General features: G+C 47.6%; 2 protein-coding genes and 1 long non-coding RNA gene across 3 annotated transcripts in view; all 3 read right to left on the minus strand.

Moving 5' to 3' along the window:
* Nucleotides 1-1,853: 1,853 nt before the first annotated feature.
* On the minus strand, nt 1,854-7,149 carry LOC139180341 (uncharacterized). The gene is made up of 3 exons (XR_011564610.1): nt 6,368-7,149; nt 4,857-4,934; nt 1,854-2,207 (listed from the first exon to the last, which is right to left on the minus strand). It is a non-coding gene; the product is annotated as an uncharacterized lncRNA (long non-coding RNA).
* Nucleotides 7,150-8,960: 1,811 nt separating this feature from the next.
* On the minus strand, nt 8,961-11,753 carry LOC139180384 (homeobox protein 2-like). The gene is made up of 3 exons (XM_070782046.1): nt 11,746-11,753; nt 9,327-11,322; nt 8,961-9,263 (listed from the first exon to the last, which is right to left on the minus strand). The coding sequence occupies exons 1-3, from the start codon at nt 11,751-11,753 to the stop codon at nt 8,961-8,963; spliced, it is 2,307 nt and encodes a 768-aa protein (XP_070638147.1).
* Nucleotides 11,754-12,856: 1,103 nt separating this feature from the next.
* Nucleotides 12,857-20,392, minus strand: part of LOC139180340 (anthrax toxin receptor-like) — a 37,492-nt gene continuing 29,956 nt past the window's right edge. Inside the window, exons 11-12 of the mRNA XM_070781813.1 lie at nt 14,187-14,256; nt 12,857-13,651 (exon numbers count right to left, since the gene is read on the minus strand). Coding sequence (XP_070637914.1) covers nt 13,450-13,651; nt 14,187-14,256 — 272 coding nt within the window. The 3' untranslated portion in view covers nt 12,857-13,449. The remainder of the gene's footprint in view (nt 13,652-14,186; nt 14,257-20,392) is intronic.

Consider the following 20,392-nt stretch of genomic DNA (forward strand, 5'->3'; position numbering starts at 1 on the left):
AATGATGCTAAAGCTGAAACTCCAGTACTTTGGCCACCTCACGTGAAGAGTTGACTCATTGGAAAAGACTCTGATGCCGGGAGGGATTGGGGGCAGGAGGAGAAGGGGACGACAGAGGATGAGATGGCTGGATGCTATCACTGACTCGATGGACATGAGTTTGAGTGAACTCCGGGAGTGGGTGATGGACAGGGAGGCCTGGCGTGCTGCAATTCATGGGGTCGCAAAGAGTCAGACATGACTGAGCAACTGAACTGAACTGAAACTGCTTTAAGAGGACTGAATTCTTTATAAGAGAGTTCATAGATCTCTATTTCTTTAGAGAATTTTATTCACTTCTTTTCATCTTCTCATGTTTATTGATTCTTAATGGTCCCTTGTTTGTTGCACTGGTACGTACACATTTGAGGTAGTAGCCACTTCTACTCATCTTGGACTCTTTGGTCCAGGGTATTGATTCATCTTCATAAATATGTTGTGTGATCTTCACAATGAATTCTTGTCTACTGATAGTCCTCTAGCACATAAGTGTGCAAGGAAACCTGATCATGTCTTCAAAGGCTTCTTCAAAAGGGACTTGGAAAATTGGGAGGTCTGTCTGTGTCACCAGAGGAGCTGATGGGAAACTGGGAACCAGGAATTAACATTATGAGAAAAATAAAGGTACAGGAAGGGAACTCACATTTGTGAAGGACATAGTAGGTGGAAGGACCTTTTCTGATGGTATCTTGGAGATTACATGGGTGGTGGCCTTGAATGTTAACCTATATGTGGTCAACAGTTTTCAGAGAATTCTCATGTGTGCCAACCCCTTGTCATGATATCCAGAGCTAAAAGCCCAAGTCATGATTTTTTCTAACATCTTTTTACTCACTACATGCTTTTTGATGTCTCTAAGCTCATCATTGTCTTCTTCCCTGGGGCATGGGAGAAGACCTTAAAGACTGGGCCCCCGAGTCTTCACAAGTGACAGGGCCCTGTGATGAGCATGTTGCAGCAGTTACTGTCACCCTTGTGGCTCCTTTTAGAGGAGACACCACTATCCACATCTTTTCAGTAAGGAAATTGAAGCACAGTTAGATTAAGTAACTTGCCCAGGAGATTCAATTCAGTTCAGTTTGGTCACTCAGTCGTGTCCGACTCTTTGTGACCCTATGAATCGCAGCACGCCAAGCCTCCCTGTCCATCACCAACTCCCGAAATTCACTCAAACTCACGTCCATCGAGTCGGTGATGCCATCCAGCCATCTTGTCCTCTGTCGTCCCCTTCTCCTCCTGCCCCCAATCCCTCCCAGCATCAGAGTCTTTTCCAATGGATCAACTCTTCGCTTGAGGTGGCCAAAGTACTGGAGTTTCAGCTTTAACATCATTCCTTCCAAAGAAATCCCAGGGCTGATCTCCTTCAGAATGGACTGGTTGGATCTCCTTGCAGTCCAAGGGACTCTCAAGAGTCTTCTCCAACACCACAGTTCAAAAGCATCAATTCTTCGGCATTCAGCTTTCTTCACAGTCCAACTCTCACGTCCATAAATGGCCACTGGAAAAACCATAGCCTTGACTAGATGGACCTTTGTTGGCAAAGTAATATCTCTGTTTTTCAATATGTTGAGATTAAATAACAGCAAGTGAGTAATGGACACAGATTGTATTCACACATCAAAGATATTTTGGACTTTCTTGAAAGAGCATATTTCGGCTAACACCACACGTATTTCAACCCTTAGTGACAGATGGAGACCAGTCTTGGGGAATGGGACTCATCCTGTCTACATCCACAGAACACCAGGGTGCTTTGTCCTGGTGGGAGTAGTACAGTTGTCTCATATGGAGGAGCAGTGCTTACCAGGTAAGAAACTCTCTTGCTGATCAGCAACAAATTCCAACTCCTTTTGACTGTAATCCAAAACACAATATATATGTTTAATTTGGTACAAAAGGGGCTCTTAACAGTTTGTGTTTTTGGTGCTTTAGACATTGGGCTATGGGGGTGGGAGTGACAAAGGACTTCTGCAGAGCTTATTGGCAGTGGGAGGGCTCAGCGGCAGGAATCTGGAGAAGGACTGAGTGCGTATGGGTTGGTGATGTTGCCAGTGAGAGCTACAGCTATTTAGGGGGAAACACTCCTGCCTGGGTTGAGGGCAGATCTTTGGGCCACAGAGCATTGGTGCGCAGTGAGGATTCATTAAGGCGAAGCTGGGGCATCTTCCCTGTGTGAAGAAGAGGAGAGAGAGAGGGTCACTGAGATGCCTTGGAATTGGAGCAGAAGGCTGTGGTTTCCTTGGCTCAAGGGGATCAGACTCAGTACCTGTCAGGATCCCCAGGGTGAGCTTTTGCTGATGCTATTCCTCTTCCTGGGTGCTGGCTTCAAATCTGGATGCCTATTTCTAGACTCTATTCAGGCCCTGGACATATGCCCTCCCTTCCCCAGCGAGCCCTGTTGTTCTGACTCTGGACTCCCTTTGCTCTAGTGTTGAACTTGTCTGGTCACCTTTGCACTGGGATTGCTGCTGATTGCCACAGCAGCCTCAGCACTGCCCAGGCTTTCTTGGTGAGTGTTTGTCGAAAGGACGAGTCCTCATCTCAACTTTCAACCTGGGTTCTGGACCCACAGGGCAAGGGCAGGCAATGGTGCCATTAGATGGGGGATGGGGTGTTGAGGCAGCACCACATACACAACTTTTGTTCTGGGCCCCCTTTGGGGCAGCATAATGTGTCTGCAGTACCAGCTGTCCCTGGCTTTTCTATCATCTCCCACTATTCCCCAGCTGAGAGTCCTGTACGTGACAAGGAGAGTGGCCTGAGCACACTGATTAGCTGACAGCATCTCTGGGCGTCTCTGGATTGGATTTGCCAATGGGACTCCAGGACCTCTGGATTCTGGGCTGTGTGGACTCATCTGGACATTCCCTTATCCTCAACAAAAAAGTAACCTAGCATTCTTGATAACTGTATTATAAATTCAGTGGTGTTGTATTATTTTATCCCTGATTTTGAGATAAAAATGTTATGATTGGAATGTTCAAGAAACTAGGTCAAGATCATAGACTAGGTAACAGGTTGAAGCCAGCACGTTCCTATGATCACTTGAAGATGGCAAAGGGATCTGTCCACATTCTTGCACAGCACCCCTCAATGCAGATTTCTCTGCCTTATATCATCAGATCCAAAATGCTCCTTGTTTCAGAGAAATGACCAAAAGCATCTACACAGAAATATACGTGACTAGAAGTGTTCATTCATTCATTTCCTACTCATTCATTCACCACAGGAGGACTCAGTGCATGTGTGGCCCACATGCAGTCTGGACTTGGTGCTCCTGTGACGCTCTGATCTACTGGTGCTCATCCGTCTCCCCCACACCATAGGGTGACACTGGTAACCTGGGAATGTCTTGACCATTGGACTGATGAAGACAGTACTCAATTTCCAGCCTTTCAATTCTCCAAGCCTAACAGCCCCAGGGTAAAAGTACTGGATGTTTCCTCTGTTGGGATGGACTTTGGATTTTCACTTCACCAACTCCTTTTCATCAATTATTTCTTAGCTTAAATGTCACCCTGTCACAGACTGTGATCTGGCCAAGCAGGCACTCACTGATATATTCATGACTTTCAAGTCTCCAGAGAGCTATCAAGAGATATATGGAAAATGGAGCTTCTGTGTAAGTAAGGCTGGGCCTGAGAGCTCTATTCTGATCCACAGCCAGGAGCCCAGCTGCACTGACGCCTCCGTCACCAGCAGCATCTCTGGTGGGCAGGACCGTGCCTCAGCTGTGTCCCCAACAGTGTCCAGGGGCTTCAGGCCTGTCCAGAGCTTCTAACACCCACCTGACCAGCCACCTGAGCCAGTGTTTGGCTGATTCAGTGAATACAGTCAGTGCAGCCTAACTACAGACCCTGGAACCAGAACATCCTCCAGATCCCTGGCCCAGTCTGTACAAAAGGTCTGTGCATGAGAACACCCCAAAATATGATGCCCAGGTGCTTCCCAGGTGAACCAGGAGCAGTGCCTCTTTGCATCTGGAGGCCTGAGGAGGGCAGATCTCTGGTGGCTTGGGAGTAACCATCATGAGACCATGAATGCTGAACTGAAAGGGGGCAGAGCAATGAGAATGGCCAGGCTCAGAATCCAAGTTCAGCTTTGTTCCTCCCAGCCTCTGTGATCTGGGTCAAGTCACTCAGCCTCTCTGTGGGTCAGTTCCCCCTTGGCAAAGCTGGGATAATAGCAGTATCTACCTATACAGTTACTGGGAGGATTAAAGCAGTGAAAACACTCTTGGTTTAGCAACTGACCACAGAAAAGACGCAACAAAATTATCCATCATTATTATTAATTTTGGAGAATAACAACTGGAATGATTTGGCTTCTCCCCATTGTCACAGACACTGACGCAAGGAGGGCATCTTTATGACCTGGTAAATGCAGTCAGTGTTGGCTAGACAACATTGGGGAGGGCGTGGCACCATGTCCTCCACCACTCCTGATACCTGAGCAACCAGCCCAGGAGGGTCTCACAGGTGGGGTGCAGCCAGCAGTCCCATAACAGTGGGTAAGTAGTCGGGAGGGATGACGGATGGAGGCAAATACACCTCACAGCCCTTTTTACTCAGGATTGGAAGTTCTGGGCATTGTTCTGGAGAACAGACCTGATATCCTTGATGAGGATGCAGGGGAAATGCTTGGGTGTCCTGTGAAGAATCATCTGAAGGCTCATGACCTCCAGGTCTTTCTACGTCTTGGGCATTTCTCTCAGCAGATGCTGGGACAGGGTTCTCTGATTCACAGTCCCAGGGAACAATTTTCAAGGGCAAAACCAAGACCCCAGCCCACGGAGAGCACCCCTGTGTCCTGCTTACCATGTCTCTGGTTGGATACCGCATCAATGGCACCAGGCTGCAGCGCTGAAGAAAGTGATAAAAAACATCCAGTTTTCCCTGCAAAGCAGATGTGGTTGTGAGGAAGCTACAGGCACAGACGCTGCCTCCAGATGAGCAGCATCGCCTCCATCTCCCACGAGTCCCCAGGGCTGTGTCCCCACACACTGGCTGAGGCAGTGCTGCAGGCCTCACCTGGGGCAGGGGGCTGGGAAACCTTCTGTGTTTGTTGGGAGATGGACTCTGTGGGTCACAGACTGAATTGGATTCTGGAACAAATCAGTGCTTTAGGTGTAGGAGGAGATGTTGGGGCTGCTTTTGAATAAAAATCAAACGTCAAAGGTTGGAGGAGGTGCGCAGTAGCCAAGGAGAGGTCCTCAAGGAGAAACATGGTGGTCATGGGGACCGGGCAGGAGATGAAGGAGGGGGAAGAGGGCCTGCATTTGGGGGCACAAAGGGAGAAGGCAGGGAAGAGACCCACTCCCTGCTCAGGGGGAAGGGTCCCGATACTGGGGAGAAAGAGAAAGATGAGGAAAATGAAGGACAGGCCAGAAAGTGGACCTGGTGGAGGTAGGATGCGCAGCCGGGCCTCTGAGTGGGAACAAATCCCTGGCAGGTGGCTTCCTCCCCCTTGGAAGGTGAGCTCTGGCTTTCCTGGGCCCCCACAGTGACTGTCAGGGGAGACGTGGGGCTGGCCTTCCAGCTGCCATCTGAAGCTCCTGGGAGGAAGCAATGGACCCACAGGGACAGAGGCAGGACCAGGAGGAGAAGGGCAAAGTGAACCAGAGATGGTGGTTCCTTCTTCCTCGCACCTGCCACCTGCGACCCTCCTGAGTCCCTGTCCTCTCTCAGCCTCCTGCCAGCGCGGATCTCAGTCACTGGGAAGAGGGAAGAGTCCTCAGCTTCCCTCCTTCTGGTGCTTCCCGTCACCCCATCTCAGGTGCCACAAGAACAGGCAGTCAGGCCTTTGCCTCTCTCACTGAGCAGACAGGAGCTGTGGGCACTTCCTGGTATTTTAATCGTGGTGGGATCTTGGCTCATACGTTTCTTTTTCTTTTGCTTTTTTCCCCTGACTTGTGTGTGGCTCTTTGTCATTGTTTCTTTTCTCTCATCCAATCACTCTTTGGTGAAATTCAGGACATTGTCAGAGCTGATGACAATCTCTGTGAGAACTAGGAATTGGCTAGCTGTGAGTCAGCCACCAACATCCAGAATCCTGGGCCTGTTCAAGGGGAAACCCTGGTGCTGGGACAGCTGGAGGCAGTGAGTGCATGAACATTCAACTCTTTGTCTTACCCTGAGCCACTCGGGTGGGAAGAGCTTCTGGATTTGCTCTGTCACCAAGTGGCAGGAGACCAGAGCCCATAAAGCTCATCTCCATCCAAGCCAGGTCTTTTAGACCCAAGTCCATGTAGATCAATCTGGCCCTCCTGCTCCTCCGAACCTCTAGCCTTGAGGGGGATCATCCTTCCCTTCCTATGGGCCTTTCTCACCTCCATCTGGCTTATCCTGTCTTCTTGGCATTCACAGCAGGAGACAATCACTGTGGTCTGTGCAGGACATGGCTGTGAGAAAGAGAAAATAATTGTTGACTTTCTCATCTGACAGCTCCTGGATGCAGACACATGACATCTGTTGCCCTGGCACCTGTCAAGTACTGCTGCTGCTGTTGCTGCTGCTAAGTCGCTTCAGTCGTGTCCGACTCGTGTGACCCCATAGACGGCAGCCCACCAGGCTCCCCTGTCCCTGGGATTTTCCAGGAAAGAGTGCTGGAATGGGTTGCCATTGCCTTCTCTGGTCAAGTGCTGGCCACTCAGCAAATGTTTGTTGGAGAATCAAGGAGAAATGAGCAGCACCTGGCACAGTAAGACAGTGGTCTCCATGTAAAAACACACCAAGCCCATTTATTTTATGAAGATGGCTCTTCTCCAAAGATCAACAAACTCTGTCCTGTTCCCTCATTCCCAGAGGCCACTCTTTTAGGAGAAGCTGGGTGTGAGGCTGTACCATGTAATGGAAGCTGTCCAGGGTGTAGCGTTAGCAGGTGACAGGGCTACATTCACCCACCTCTGGCAGATCCAGCCCCCCAGGCCCCACTGTAGCCAGTGTTAATGCCAGCCCTGGCAGACACCCTGTTTGCCAGTAGATCTCAAACCCAGGTCCCCCTGACTTGGGACATGAGCCCCTTGCTCTAATTGCTTCTTATAGCCCTGGTTTGGGTCCCCACCCTGAGTCTGCCACAGCATCCTCTCCTGACCCTTTGTCCCCATGCTCATCTGGGCTCACACCTCAATGTCAGGTAAGATTCCATCCCCCCTCCTAAACCCCCAGTCCCCAAAGGCAAACCCCACCAAGACCCTCACCCTGAAATAAGCCAAGGATGAAGAAAAAGGAAACAAAGCCCAACATACATCAGAGCCCAGGGAGGGGGACCAAGTCCCTGAAACCTGAGGATCATTTTCCAAAACTTACCTGAGTCCTGGAAAGGACCATCTTACAAATAGTCCTTTGGGAATTTCAAAAAGCCCATTGATATCAGGACAGAATATAGCTGTTCCTGAAACAGGCTACCCCACATTGTTGAATTCAGTGCTAAAGGCCCTGGATCAAGCTGTGTTGGGGGTTGGGGAACAGTGTTGTCTGGGTGCCATTTATGAGCCTCACATCCTCTCTAGGGTCCTTCCCTTCCTTCTGTCACCCTCTTCTTTCCGCCAGTTCTTTCTGCCCATGTAGGTGGGAACTAGAGGGTTGCAAGAGGCCATCTCACCATGGGTAGCAGAGGCCTCTCTGCGCAGAGCAGTGTGCACAGCTTGGTGTGCTGACAACATCTGAACCAAACATATCACTTACCTTTTCTGGTCTTTGGGCTGATGGTGGCTCCTTGATGACCTAAGATGTTAAAGAGACATAAATAGGGTGGATGGGGCATGAAGGACTGTGGCTCAGCCACGCAGACAGGAAGGCACCCTCTTCTGCAGCAGTAAGGGGTCAAAACATGGGTTTTGGAGTTACAGCCTACATTACCTGAGTGTAGCCTTCCTGAGCCTCAGGCTCCTTCGTTTTCAATGGGAATTCATACCTCTGTGTAGACTCAAGGGGAAGATGGGCACTCTAAAGCCCCTTGTCCCTGGTAGAGGCCCCAACGGGAAGTTTTCATCAGCAGCCCTGACATCATATGAAAATAAAAGAACACTCCCCAATTCCTCCCCATCCCTCATCCCCCTGAGCCCTCCCCGAGCCTAACAGCCCTCAGGGATGATGGTCCACTTCCATCTCACCAAGCTTTCTCTCCTCACTTCTCGCTCTTTGCAGAAACCTGGTTTCTATGCTGCTTTGCTTGTCCTTTCTCAGCTCTTCTTTTTCCTCTTCTTCACCCAGCTCTGCCCTGTGCTCTTGCAAACCTGGCTGGCCATCCCCTCTGTCTCCCCTCCTTGCCCAGAGCCAGTCTCTATTCTTTTCATGACCAGGGCACCTGTCACACCCTCTGAAGGTGACATTTACCCTCAATGCCCACCCCTCCCCCACATCCAGGTACTAATGTCAGATGAGACACCAGACAGTGAGGTCCTGTGGGAAAGTGTGATGGGTGCTTCATTTCTGCCCCTCTATGCCCAGCATAGGGCCCTGCACATCCTGGTGACTTAGTGAAGACTGATCAAAGAGTGACAGAAAGCACCAGAGATGGGCAGGGATCCATTCTGTTTTCAAAGGCACATCCACTCCTGCAGACTCCTCTCCTTCCCCCAACAGCAAAAACTTCAGGGGCTTTGGTCCACCTGAGTCCTTCAGAATCTTGACTGCTCTAGGGTAGCCTTGGTCTCAGAGGGTCCAGTGTCCCTTCTCCCCAGGGCTGGGACAGCCCATAGATCCCTTCCTTTTGAATGTGAAAGCATGAGGCAGGCAGCCCCCTAGATGCCCAGGCTGTGTCTATGCCCAGATATGGAAAGACAGAGTCTGTACCTTGTTTGCTGGTGTGAGGGCCTCAGAGCTGATGGGACCCTGCCAAAGAGCAGCATCATGGGGCAGGCATGTGTCTGTTTTCTCAGGGGCTTGGGGAGGGCTGGACAGGGGCTGTTCAGGTAGGGGTCACTCACCGTCTTGTAGCAGCAGATACAGATAAGCACCAATGGGATCACGATCAGTGAGGGGATGAATGTAGCATACAAGAAAGGACTGCTGGGAACCGGTATCTGGGTGACAACTGTAGTCACAGAGGTTGTTGTCTTTGTGCAAGTGGTAGGGATTGTCGTCACTGTCATCGTTGTGGTTGTTGTGGTCGTTGTTGTGGCTACTGTTGTCACTGTTGTCATCACTGTTGTCGTCGTTGTCCTGCTTGTCCTCACAGTGGTAGGCGTTGTGGTAATCCTTGTTGTCCTTGTTGTTGTTTTCCTTGTTGTTATTGTTGTTGTTGTCCTAACTGTGGTAGGCCTTGTTGTTGTTCTGGTTGTTTGCTTTGTTGTTGTTGTCCTGACTGTGGTAGGCGTTGTGGTCCTCCTTGTTGTTGTTGTTGTTCTGACTGTGGTAGGCGTTGTGGTCCTCCTTGTTGTTGTTGTTGTTCTGACTGTGGTAGGCGTTGTGGTCCTCCTTGTTGTTGTTGTTGTTCTGACTGTGGTAGGCGTTGTGGTCCTCCTTGTTGTTGTTGTTGTTCTGACTGTGGTAGGCGTTGTGGTCCTCCTTGTTGTTGTTTTTCTTGTTGTTGTTGTTGTTTTCCTTGTTGTTGTTGTTGTTGTCCTGACTGTGGTAGGCGTTGTGGTCCTCGTTGTTGTTGTTGTTGTTCTGACTGTGGTAGGCGTTGTGGTCCTCCTTGTTGTTGTTGTTGTTGTTCTTGTTGTTGTTGTTGTCTTGACTGTGGTAGGCGTTGTGGTCCTCCTTGTTGTTGTTGTTGTTCTGACTGTGGTAGGTGTTGTGGTCCTCCGTGTTGTTGTTGTTGTTGTTCTGACTGTGGTAGGCGTTGTGGTCCTCCGTGTTGTTGTTGTTGTTGTTGTTCTGACTGTGGTAGACGTTGTGGTCCTCCGTGTTGTTGTTGTTGTTGTTGTCCTGACTGTGGTAGGTGTTGTGGTCCTCCGTGTTGTTGTTGTTGTTGTTTTTCTTGTTGTTGTTGTTGTTTTTCTTGTTGTTGTTGTTGTTTTGACGGTGGTAGGCGTTGTGGTCCTCTGTGTTGTTGTTGTCGTCCTGACTGTGAAAGGCCTTATGGGCCTCCATGCTGTTGTTGTCCTGATGGTGAAAGGCATTATGGGCCTCCATGTTGTTGTTGTTGTCCTGATGGTGAAAGGTGTTATGGGCCTCCACGTTGTTGTTGTCCAGACTGTGATAGGCCTTATGGGCTTCCATGATGTTGTCCTGATGGTGAAAGGCCTTATGGGCCTCCATGTTGCTGTTGTCCTGATGGTGAAAGGCGTTATGGGCCTCCATGTTGCTGTTGTCCTGATGGTGAAAGGCCTTATGGGCCTCCATGTTGCTGTTGTCCTGATGGTGAAAGGCCTTATGGGCCTCCATGTTGCTGTTGTCCTGATGGTGAAAGGCGTTATGGGCCTCCATGTTGCTGTTGTCCTGATGGTGAAAGGCGTTATGGGCCTCCATGTTGTCGTCCTGACAGTGAAAGGCCTTATTGGCCTCCATGTTATTGTTGTCCTGACTGTGGTAGGTGTTGTGGTCCTCCTTGTTGTTGTTGTTGTTGTTGTCTTGACTGTGGTAGGCGTTGTGGTCCTCCGTGTTGTTGTTGTTGTTGTTGTTCTGACTGTGGTAGGTGTTGTGGTCCTCCGTGTTGTTGTTGTCCTGACTGTGGTAGGTGTTGTGGTCCTCCGTGTTGTTGTTGTTGTTGTTCTGACTGTGGTAGGTGTTGTAGTCCTCCGTGTTGTTGTTGTTGTTGTCCTGACTGTGGTGGGCGTTGTGGTCTTCCGTGTTGTTGTTGTTGTTGTTGTCTTGACTGTGGTAGGCGTTGTGGTCTTCCGTGTTGTTGTTGTTGTTGTTCTGACTGTGGTAGGTGTTGTGGTCCTCCGTGTTGTTGTTGTTGTTGTTGTCTTGACTGTGGTAGGCGTTGTGGTCTTCCGTGTTGTTGTTGTTGTTGTTGTCTTGACTGTGGTAGGCGTTGTGGTCTTCCGTGTTGTTGTTGTTGTTGTTGTCTTGACTGTGGTAGGCGTTGTGGTCTTCCGTGTTGTTGTTGTTGTCTTGACTGTGGTAGGTGTTGTGGTCCTCCGTGTTGTTGTTGTTGTTGTCCTGACTGTGGTAGGCGTTGTGGTCTTCCGTGTTGTTGTTGTTGTTGTTGTCTGGACTGTGGTAGGTGTTGTGGTCTTCTCTGTTGTTGTTGTCCTGACTGTGGTAGGTGTTGTGGTGGTTGTCTGTGTTGTTGTCATGACTGTGGTAGGCATTGTAGTTGTGGTCGTCGTGCTCGTTGTGACAGTGGTAGGCTTTGTGGTTGTTGTGGTAGTTGTTGGGACAGTTGTAGGCTCTGTAGGCTCATACTGTAGAGAGCACACATGCCAAAGACCAGGGGTTGACTTGGGTGACTTATTCCCATGTACCCAAAATGCACTTCCCACACTAGACCCCACAATTCCCCTTCTCCTCAGGTTGCCTCATCTACAGGGACCAGAGTGGGGCTACGAGATCATGGCTGGTACCCAGAGAGCCACTGTGCAGCCCTTGGCTAAATACCCTACCACTGGCCCTGCTCAGAGGCTCTCCCCAGAGCCCTGTTAAGGAAGCCCAGTCCTCCAAGGAGTAACAGTCCAGCCCTCACTACCTGCTTTGGCTGAGAGCACTTGGATTTTGTGAGGACCACAACAAACTACAATACACAGATGAGTAAGAGGGAGGTTGCAGGGCCCCTGAGAGTGGGGGTGCAATAGCCAAGATAGGACACCCAACTCACCTTGCCATAGCCTCTCTCCCCCATTTCTCAGCTTTGCAACCTCAGGCAAAGCTACTCCCTGTCTTACAGCCTCGGTCTCACATTGTGGTGAGGAAGTAAGTGGGTAGGAGAAGGCGATGGCACCCCACTCCAGTACTCTTGCCTGGAAAATCCCATGGATGGAGGAGCCTGGTAGGCTGCAGTCCATGGGGTCGCTAGGAGTCAGACACGACTGAGCGATTTCACTTTGACTTTTCACTTTCATGCACTGGAGGAGGAAATGGCAACCCACTCCAGTGTTCTTGCCTGGAGAATCCCAGGGATGGGGGAGCCTGGTGGGCTGCTGTCTATGGAGTCACACAGAGTCAGACATGACTGAAGCGACTTAGCGTCAGCAGCAGCAGTAAGTGCGTACTTGAGCATGTTAGACAGAGGTTATAGTCCAGTATAGGACATGTCCGCATGGGGGCTTAGAGAATGAGCTCTGTACTCTTGTTCTTAACTAAGGGTGCATGTGCTGCATACATGGGCCTGCACTGCCCAGCTCTTCCCCACATCAATGGCTATGTTGGAGGGAAGCAGAAGGGAAGGGTGCAGAGAGAGCCTATGCCCAGGAAACAGGGAGGCTGAAAGGAGAGGCCCATTCAAGCTGAGGGTGACCCTGTGTTGGGCCCAGAGCCACAGGCAGCTTCAGAGTTCTCTTCTCAATGCACCTATGGACAAACAGCTGTCAGGTGGAAAGACTCTAGTGGGAAAAGTGGAGGTTCAGTCTCAGATCAACAGGAGGATATGCAGGGTGCAGGGGAGACAGACGAGGACTGTCACACTACAAGAACCCACACCAGCTAGGACTGGACACAGGGGCAGTGGCATTAAGCATAGGCATCCCTCCTCCCAGAGAAAACTCACTCCAGGCTGACAGGCTCTGTTGCCCAAGTCGGGCTGCTCAAGGTTAAGCAGCCTGGATGTTTCAGAGCTGGGAAAAGCAGACCCCTGGGAGCAGCACTTTGTTTCCAGTTTCCTCTTCCTGAGCTGAGCCCTGCCCTCCCCACAGTCCTGCAAACTCCCCAGGAACAGAGGGCAGAGGGCAGAGCTGGTTAGCAGAGAGGGGCAGTGGAAGAGCATGAGAAAGGAGGAGAAGCAGAAGGGAGGCTGACGACCTCTGCAAAGTGACCACCAGTGTTCTCCAAACAGTCTTGGGAGGCTGGGGGCTATGATGGTCATGAATGGGTTCAGAGCCCTGTCTGCTGCTGTGGCAATGCAGTGAAGACACACGCTGAGTGGACATGGCCACAGCTCTCCCACCCTCCAGATCCTTGAGCCTTGCACCTTGATTTGAGCCAAGGGGTCTCAGAGCACCTGGACCCTGTTTTCCTAGTACACAGTATCCCATCCTCTCCAACTCACCTCAGCTGGAATCCAGGCTGTAGCCTTGAGCTCCCCACCACAAGCCCTGGGTTAGGGGAGGTGGCATGGTGGGTTCAGGGCACACAGAGCCTCAGCACTGTTTCTGGAGTCTGCTTAGAGCTGGAATTGGTCCCTTTAAAGGGCCTTCAATGACATGGTTCACAGAGAGCAGAGTATCTGCAAGGCCTGAACAGATGCCTACAACCTCGGTGCCCTTATAGAAGAGTTTACAGTGAATTTTGCAAATCTGGTAAAGGGATAAGGGCACCTATCTGGCAGTGAGGTGCTGCCAGAGATGCTTGTCTCATTAGCTACTTGCTAGGCCTTTCTTGAGGAATTTTCTCCCCTCACCTCTTCTTCCCAGGATGCGCCTGCATCTTCTGTTTCTTCTTCCCAAGCTGCAGTCCACTGAGGTTCCCGCAGTCCCACCCTGTCATTCACACAATCCTTGCTGACAATTTTCAAGTCTTCGCCTATAAAGCTGACACCATTGTTCAGGCTGTAATCAATGAAAACCTCCCTAAAGCACAGAAAGGCAGAGGGTAACCACCAGGTCAAAGAGACAGTTTTTTTGGCTCAGTCCATAGCCCACAGTTCTTCTCATGGTAATAACTTTGAACATCAGCCAATCAGGGTTACTGGAGAGCTGTCTGTAGGGTTAAGGGGAGTTTATCCCCAAGCACCATGAGATTGGCCTCTGCAATGAAGGTTATCAGACAATGAGGAGTCCTGAATGGGGTCAGATGTATTCCTGGCCATGAACTAAGTGACCAGGAATAGCTGTACTGTGTCACCATCCTGACTCCTCTGTATGTACAGAGTATGTTGGAGTCCCTTGGAAAAGCTGCCTGGAGCAAAGTTACCATCCCTGGTTGCATATCTTCCAAATCCTGCCCTCAGCAGAACCTGAGTGGGTCTCTGAGCTCCTCGAGGGACCACCAACCAGGCCAGGTGCAGAGGGTGACCTGGGCTGTCCTGAGAAAGACATGTGTTGCCCAGCAGAGGTGACTTCCTACATTCTTGGCCCAAATGGCCTCCCAACCCTAAATACTTACTGTCCAGCCTTGTCAAATATATGTCCTGGGCAAATTAACTTTCCTTGATTCATAGAGATGGGCTTTTCATCTAAAAGAAAACCACACGAGAAGAAAGTCAGCAGACATGTTCACTTATCTGTCCTTCCCATTCTGTTTGCTGTTGGAAGCGGAGCTAACTAACACTTGGGAAGAAGCAACTTTTCTTCTCTTTCTTCTGGTACCATGTACCAGACACTATGTAGAGCTCTGATATTTAGGTTTTATGTTTTCACTTATTTATTTATTTACGATCACTTGATATACAATATAGGTTACCAATGTACAATACTGTGATTCACAGTTTTTGAGGGTTGTATCCTATAAAGTTGTTGTAAAGGGCCTTGATTTTTAGTGTAAAGAAAGCAGACAGAGGCCCTGCTCTCAAGGGCCTGACATCTGTGGGACTGGAGAGAGGGACAGACAGTAAAGTAAGAAACAGTGAACAAAAAGAGAGAAAAGTACTGTGACATCAATAAGCACGGGAAGGTATAAGGGAAGGAGGGAAAGGCACAGCTGCTGAGGAGGAAGTGACCTCTCCTGTCTTTTAGAGACACAGGTTCCTTTTAGGAGAAACAGGACATGAAGGGATATTTAGGATTTGCTTCTCAATAATGATTCGGATGACCATTGTATCTACTCCTGTGGACAAGAATTCCTCAGAAGAAATGGAGTAGCCCTCATAGTCAACAAAAGTCTGAAATGCAGTTATTGGATGCAGTCTCATACACAACAGAATGATCTTGGTTCATTTTTGAGGCAAACCATTTAAAATCACAGTAATCCAAGTCTATTCCCCAAACGCTAATGCCAAAGAAGCTGAAGTTGAATGGTTGCCTGAAGACCTATAAGACCTTCTAGAACTAACACCAAAAAAAAAAAAAAAGATGTCCTTTTCATCATAGGGGATTGGGAAGTCAAGAGATACCTGGAATAACAGGCAAGTTTGGTTTTAGAGTACAAAATGAAGCATAGCAAAGGCTAACAGAGTTTTGCCAGGAGAACACACTGATCATAGCAAACACCCTCTTCCAAAAACACTAGAGACTACTCTATAAATGGATATCACCAGATGGTGAGTACCGAAATCAGATTGATTATATTCTTTGCATCCAAAGATGGAGAAGCTCTATATAGTCAGAAAACAAACAAACAAAAAAAGCTGGAGCTGACTGTGGCTCATATCATGAGCTCTTTATTGCAGAATTCAGGCTTAAATTGAAGAAAGTAGGGAAAACCACTAGACCATTCAGGTATGACCTAAATCAAATTGCGTATGATTATACAGTAGAGGTTGGAGAAGGCAATGGCACCCCACTTCAGTACTCTTGCCTGGAAAGTCCCATGGACGGAGGAGCCTGGTGGGCTGCAGTCCATGGGGTCGCTACGAGTCGGACACGACTGAGCGACTTCACTTTCACTTTTCACTTTCATGCATTGGAGAAGGCAATGGCAACCCACTCCAGTGTTCTTGCCTGGAGAATCCCAGGGATGGGGGAGCCTGGTGGGCTGCTGTCTATGGGGTTGCATAGAGTCGGACACGACTGATGCAACTTAGCAGCAGCAGCAGCATACAGCAGAGGTGACGAATAGATTTAAGGGATTATATGTGGTAGACAGAATGCTCAAAGAACTAAGGACAGAAGTTCATAACATTGTACAGGAGTTGGTGGCCAAAACCATCCCTAAGATAAAGTAATGCAGAAGGCAAAGTGGCTGTCTGAGGAGGCCTTACAAATAGCTGAGAAAATAAGAGAAGAGAAAAGAAAAGATATACCCATCTGAATGCAGAGTTCCAAAGAATAGCAAAAAGAGATAAAGAAAGCCTTCCTCAGTGATCAATGAAGAAGTGAAATAGAGGAAAACAAGAGAATGGAAAAGACGAGAGATCTCTTCAAGGAAATTAGAGATACCAAAGGAACATTTCATGCAAAGATGGGCTCAATAAAGGATAGAAATGGCAAGGACCTAACAGAAGCAGAGCAAGAAGAGATGGCAAGAATACACAGAAGAACTGTGCAAAAGAGATCTTAATGGCCCAGATAACCACGATGGTGTGGCCACTCACCTAGAGTCAGACATCTTGGAGTGTGAAGTCAAGTGGGCCTTAGGAAGCATTACTGTGAACAAAGCTAATGGAGGTGATAGAAATCCACTGAGCTATTTAAAACCCTATAAGGTAATGCTGTTAAAATGCTGCACTCAATATGTCAGCAAATTTGGAAAACTCAGCAGTGGCCATAGGACTGAAAAAGGTCAGTTTTCATTCCAATACCAAAAAAAGGCAATGCCAATGAATGTTCAAACTACAGTGCAATTGTATTCATTTCACATGCTAGCAAGGTAATGCTAAAATCCTTCAATCTAGGCATCAGCGGTATGTGAACAGAGAACTTCTACATGTACAAGCTGGATTTAGAAAAGGCAGAGGAATCAGAGATCAAATTGCCAACATCCATTGGATCATAGAAAAGCAAGGGAATTCCAGAAGAACATCTACTTCTGCTCCATTGACTATGCTAAAACCTTTGACTGCATCACAACAAACTGGAAAATTCTTAAAGAGATGGGAATACTAGACCGTGTTACCTGTCTTCTGAGAAACTTGTATCCAGGTTAAGAAACAACAATTAGAATTGAACATGGAACAATGGACTGGTTCAAAATTGGAAAAGGAGTACATTAAGGCTGTATATTGCTACCCTGCTTATTTAATTATATGCAGAGTCCATCATGACAAATGTCAGGCTGTATGAATCACAGGCTGGAGCCAAGATTGCTAGGAGAAATAACAACCTCAGATATGCAGATGACATCACCCTTATTGCAGAAACTGAAGAGGAACTAAAGAGCCTCTTAATTAGGGTGAAAGAGGAGCATGAAAAAACTGGCTTAAAACTCAACATTCAAAAAACTAAGATCATGGCACCCACTCTCATTGTTTTAAGGCAAATAGATGTAGGGAAAGTGGAAACAGTGACAGATTTTATTTTCTTGGCTCCAAAATCACTGCAGGCAGTGACTATAGCCACAAAATTAAAAGATGCTTGCACCTTGGAAGAAAAACTGTGACAAACCTAGACAGCATATTAAAAAGCAGAGGCATCACTTTGCCAACAAATTTGAGTATAGTAAAAGCTATGGCTTTTCCATTAGTTATGCATGGATGTGACAATTGGACCATAAAGAAGGCTGAGTGCTGAAAAACTGATCCTTTTGAATTGTGGTGCTGGAGAAGACTCTTGAGTGTCCCTTGGACTGTAAGGAGATCAAACCAGTCAATGCTAAAGGAAATCAACCCTGAATGTTCATTGGAAGGACTGATGCTGAAACTGAAGCGCCAATACTTTGGTCACGTGATGTAAAGTGCTGCCTCATTGGAAAAGACCCTGGTGCTTAGGAAAGATTAAGGGTAAGAGGAGAAGAGGGCAAAAGAGAATGAGATGGTTGGATGGCATCACCAACTCAATGGACATGGGTTTGACCAAATTCTGGGAGATAGTGAAGGCCAGGGAAGCCTGGTATGCTGCAGTCCAAGGGGTTGCAAGGAGTAAGACAGGACTTAGCGACTGAACAACAATAAATCAACAGTGAAAGTATTGGCAAAATGCAATTGGCTGGGGTTGATAATTCCATAAGCCTCTTATCCTTACTCATCAGAAGGCAGACAGAATGAAAACCACAATCACAGAAAACTAACCAAACTGATCACATGGACCACAGCCTTGTCTAACTCAATGAAACTAGGACCCATGCTGTGTAGGGCCACCCAAGACAGATAGGATATGGTGGAGAGTTTTGACAAAACGTGGTCCAGAGGGAATGGCAAACCACTTCAGTGTTCTTGCCTTGAGACATGAACAGTATGAAAAGACTGGACACTGAAAGATGAAGTCCCCAGGTCAGTCGGTGCCCAATATGTTATTGGAGAAGAGTGAAGAAATAACTCCAGAAAAAAATGAAGGGATGGAGCCAAAGCAAAAACAATGCCCAGTTGTAGATGTGACTAGTGATGGAAATAAAGTCCAATCCTGTAAAGAACAATATTTCATAGAAACCTGGAATGTTAGGTCTATGAATCAAGGTAAACTGGAAGTGGTCAAACAGGAGATGGCAAGAATGAACAACTGACATTTTAGGAATCAGTGAACTAAAATGGGCTGGAATGGGTGAATTTAATTCAGATGACCATTATATCTACTACTGTGGTCAAGAATCCCTTAGAAGAAATGGAGTAGCCCTCACAGTCAAACAAGAGTCTAAAATGCAGTACTTGGGTGCAATCTTAAAAATGACAGAATGATCTCTTTTCGTTTCCAAGGCAAACCATTCAATATCACAGTAATTCAAGTCTATGCCCCAAACACTAATGCTGAAGAAGCTGAAATTGAACAGTTCTATGAAGACCTACAAGAACTTCTAGAACTAACACACACACACACACAAAATGTCCTTTTCATAGGGGACAGGAATGCAAAAGTAGGAAGTCAAGAGATAGCTGGAGTAACAGGCAAGTTTGGCCTTGGAGTACCAAATGAATTGTACAAAGGCAAAGGCTAACACAGGGCAAAGGCTAACAGAGTTTTGCCAAGAGAATGCACTGGTCATAGAAAACATCCTCTTCCAACAACACAAGAGACAACTCTACACATGGACATCACCAGATGGTAATACCAAAATCAGATTGATTATATTCTTTGCAGTCAAAGATGGAGAAGCTCTATACAGTCAGCAAAAACAAGATCAGAAGCTGACTGTGGCTCAGATCATGAACTCCCTATTTCAAAATTCAGACATAAATTGAAGAAAGTAAGGAAAAACACTAGACCATCCTGACATGACCTAAATCAAACCCCTTATGATTATACAGTGAAAGTGACAAATAGATTCAAGGGATTAGATCTGATAGACAGAGTGCCTGAAGAACTATGGACAGAGGTTTGTGACATTGTATGGGAGGCAGGGATCAAGACCATCCCCAAGAAAAAGAAATGCAAAAAAGGGAAAATTGTTGTCTGAGGATGCCTTACAAATAGCTGAGAAAAGAAGAGAAGTAAAAGGCAAAGGAGAAAGGAAAAGATATAGCCATCTGAATGCAGAGTTCCAAAGAATAGTAAGGAGAGATAAGAAAGCCTTCCTCAGTGATCAATGCAAAGAAATAGAGGAAAACAATACAATGGGAAAGACTAGAGATCTCTTCAAGAAAATTAGAGATACCGACGGAACAATTCATGCAAAGATGGGCAAAATAAAGGACAGAAATGGTATGGACCTAACAGAAGCAGAAGATATTAAGAAAAGGTGGCAAGAATACACAGAAGAACTGTACAAAGAAGATCTTAATAACCCAGATAACAATGATGGTGTGACCACTCACCTAGAGCCAGACATCCTGAAGTCTGAAGTCAAGTGGGCCTTAGGAAGGATCACTACGAATAAAGCTAGTGGAGGTGATGGAATTCCAGCTGAGCTATTTCAAGTCCTAAAATATGATGCTGTGAAAGTGCTGTATTCAGGAAATTTGGAAAACTCAGTAGTGGCCACAGGACTGGAAAAGGTCAACTTTCATTCCAGTTCCAAAAAGACAATGATGAAGAATGCTCAAACTACTGCACAATTGCACTTATCTCACATGCTAGTAAAGTAATGCTCAAAATTCTCTGAGCAAGGCTTCAACAGTATGTGAACCGAGAACTTGCAGATGTTCAAGCTGGATTTAGGAAGGGCAGGGGAACCAGAGATCAAATTGCCAACATCCATTGGATCATAGAGAAAGCAAGAGAATTCCAGAAAAACATCTATTTCTGCTTTATTGACTATGCCAAAGCCTTTGACGGTGTGGATCACAACAACCTGGAAAATTCGTAAAGAGATGGGAATACCAGACCACCTTTCCTGATGGAAAGGACTGATGTTGAAGCTGAAACTCCAATACTTTGGCCACCTGATGCGAAGAGCTGACTCATTTGAAAAGACCCTGATGCTGGGAAAGATTGAAGGCAGGAGGAGAAGGGGACGACAGAGGATGAGGTGGTTGGATGGCATCACTGACACAATGGACATGGGCTTGGGTGGGCTCCAGGAGTGGGTGATGGACAGGGAGGCCTGGCATGCTGTGGTTCATGGGGTTGCAGAGTCAGACATGACTGAGGGACTGAACTGAAGTGTAGGAGGGTCCCTTTTCTCCA

Source organism: Bos indicus, chromosome 28 (assembly GCF_029378745.1).
Source record: "Bos indicus isolate NIAB-ARS_2022 breed Sahiwal x Tharparkar chromosome 28, NIAB-ARS_B.indTharparkar_mat_pri_1.0, whole genome shotgun sequence".
NCBI classification, from domain to species: domain Eukaryota; kingdom Metazoa; phylum Chordata; class Mammalia; order Artiodactyla; family Bovidae; genus Bos; species Bos indicus.

Coding starts and splice junctions, on each gene's coding strand:
- LOC139180384 (XM_070782046.1), bottom strand. Junction 9,264..9,326: donor GTCAGGACAACAACAACAAA/GCAAACAACCAG, acceptor AATAACAACAAG/GAAAACAACAACAAGGACAA.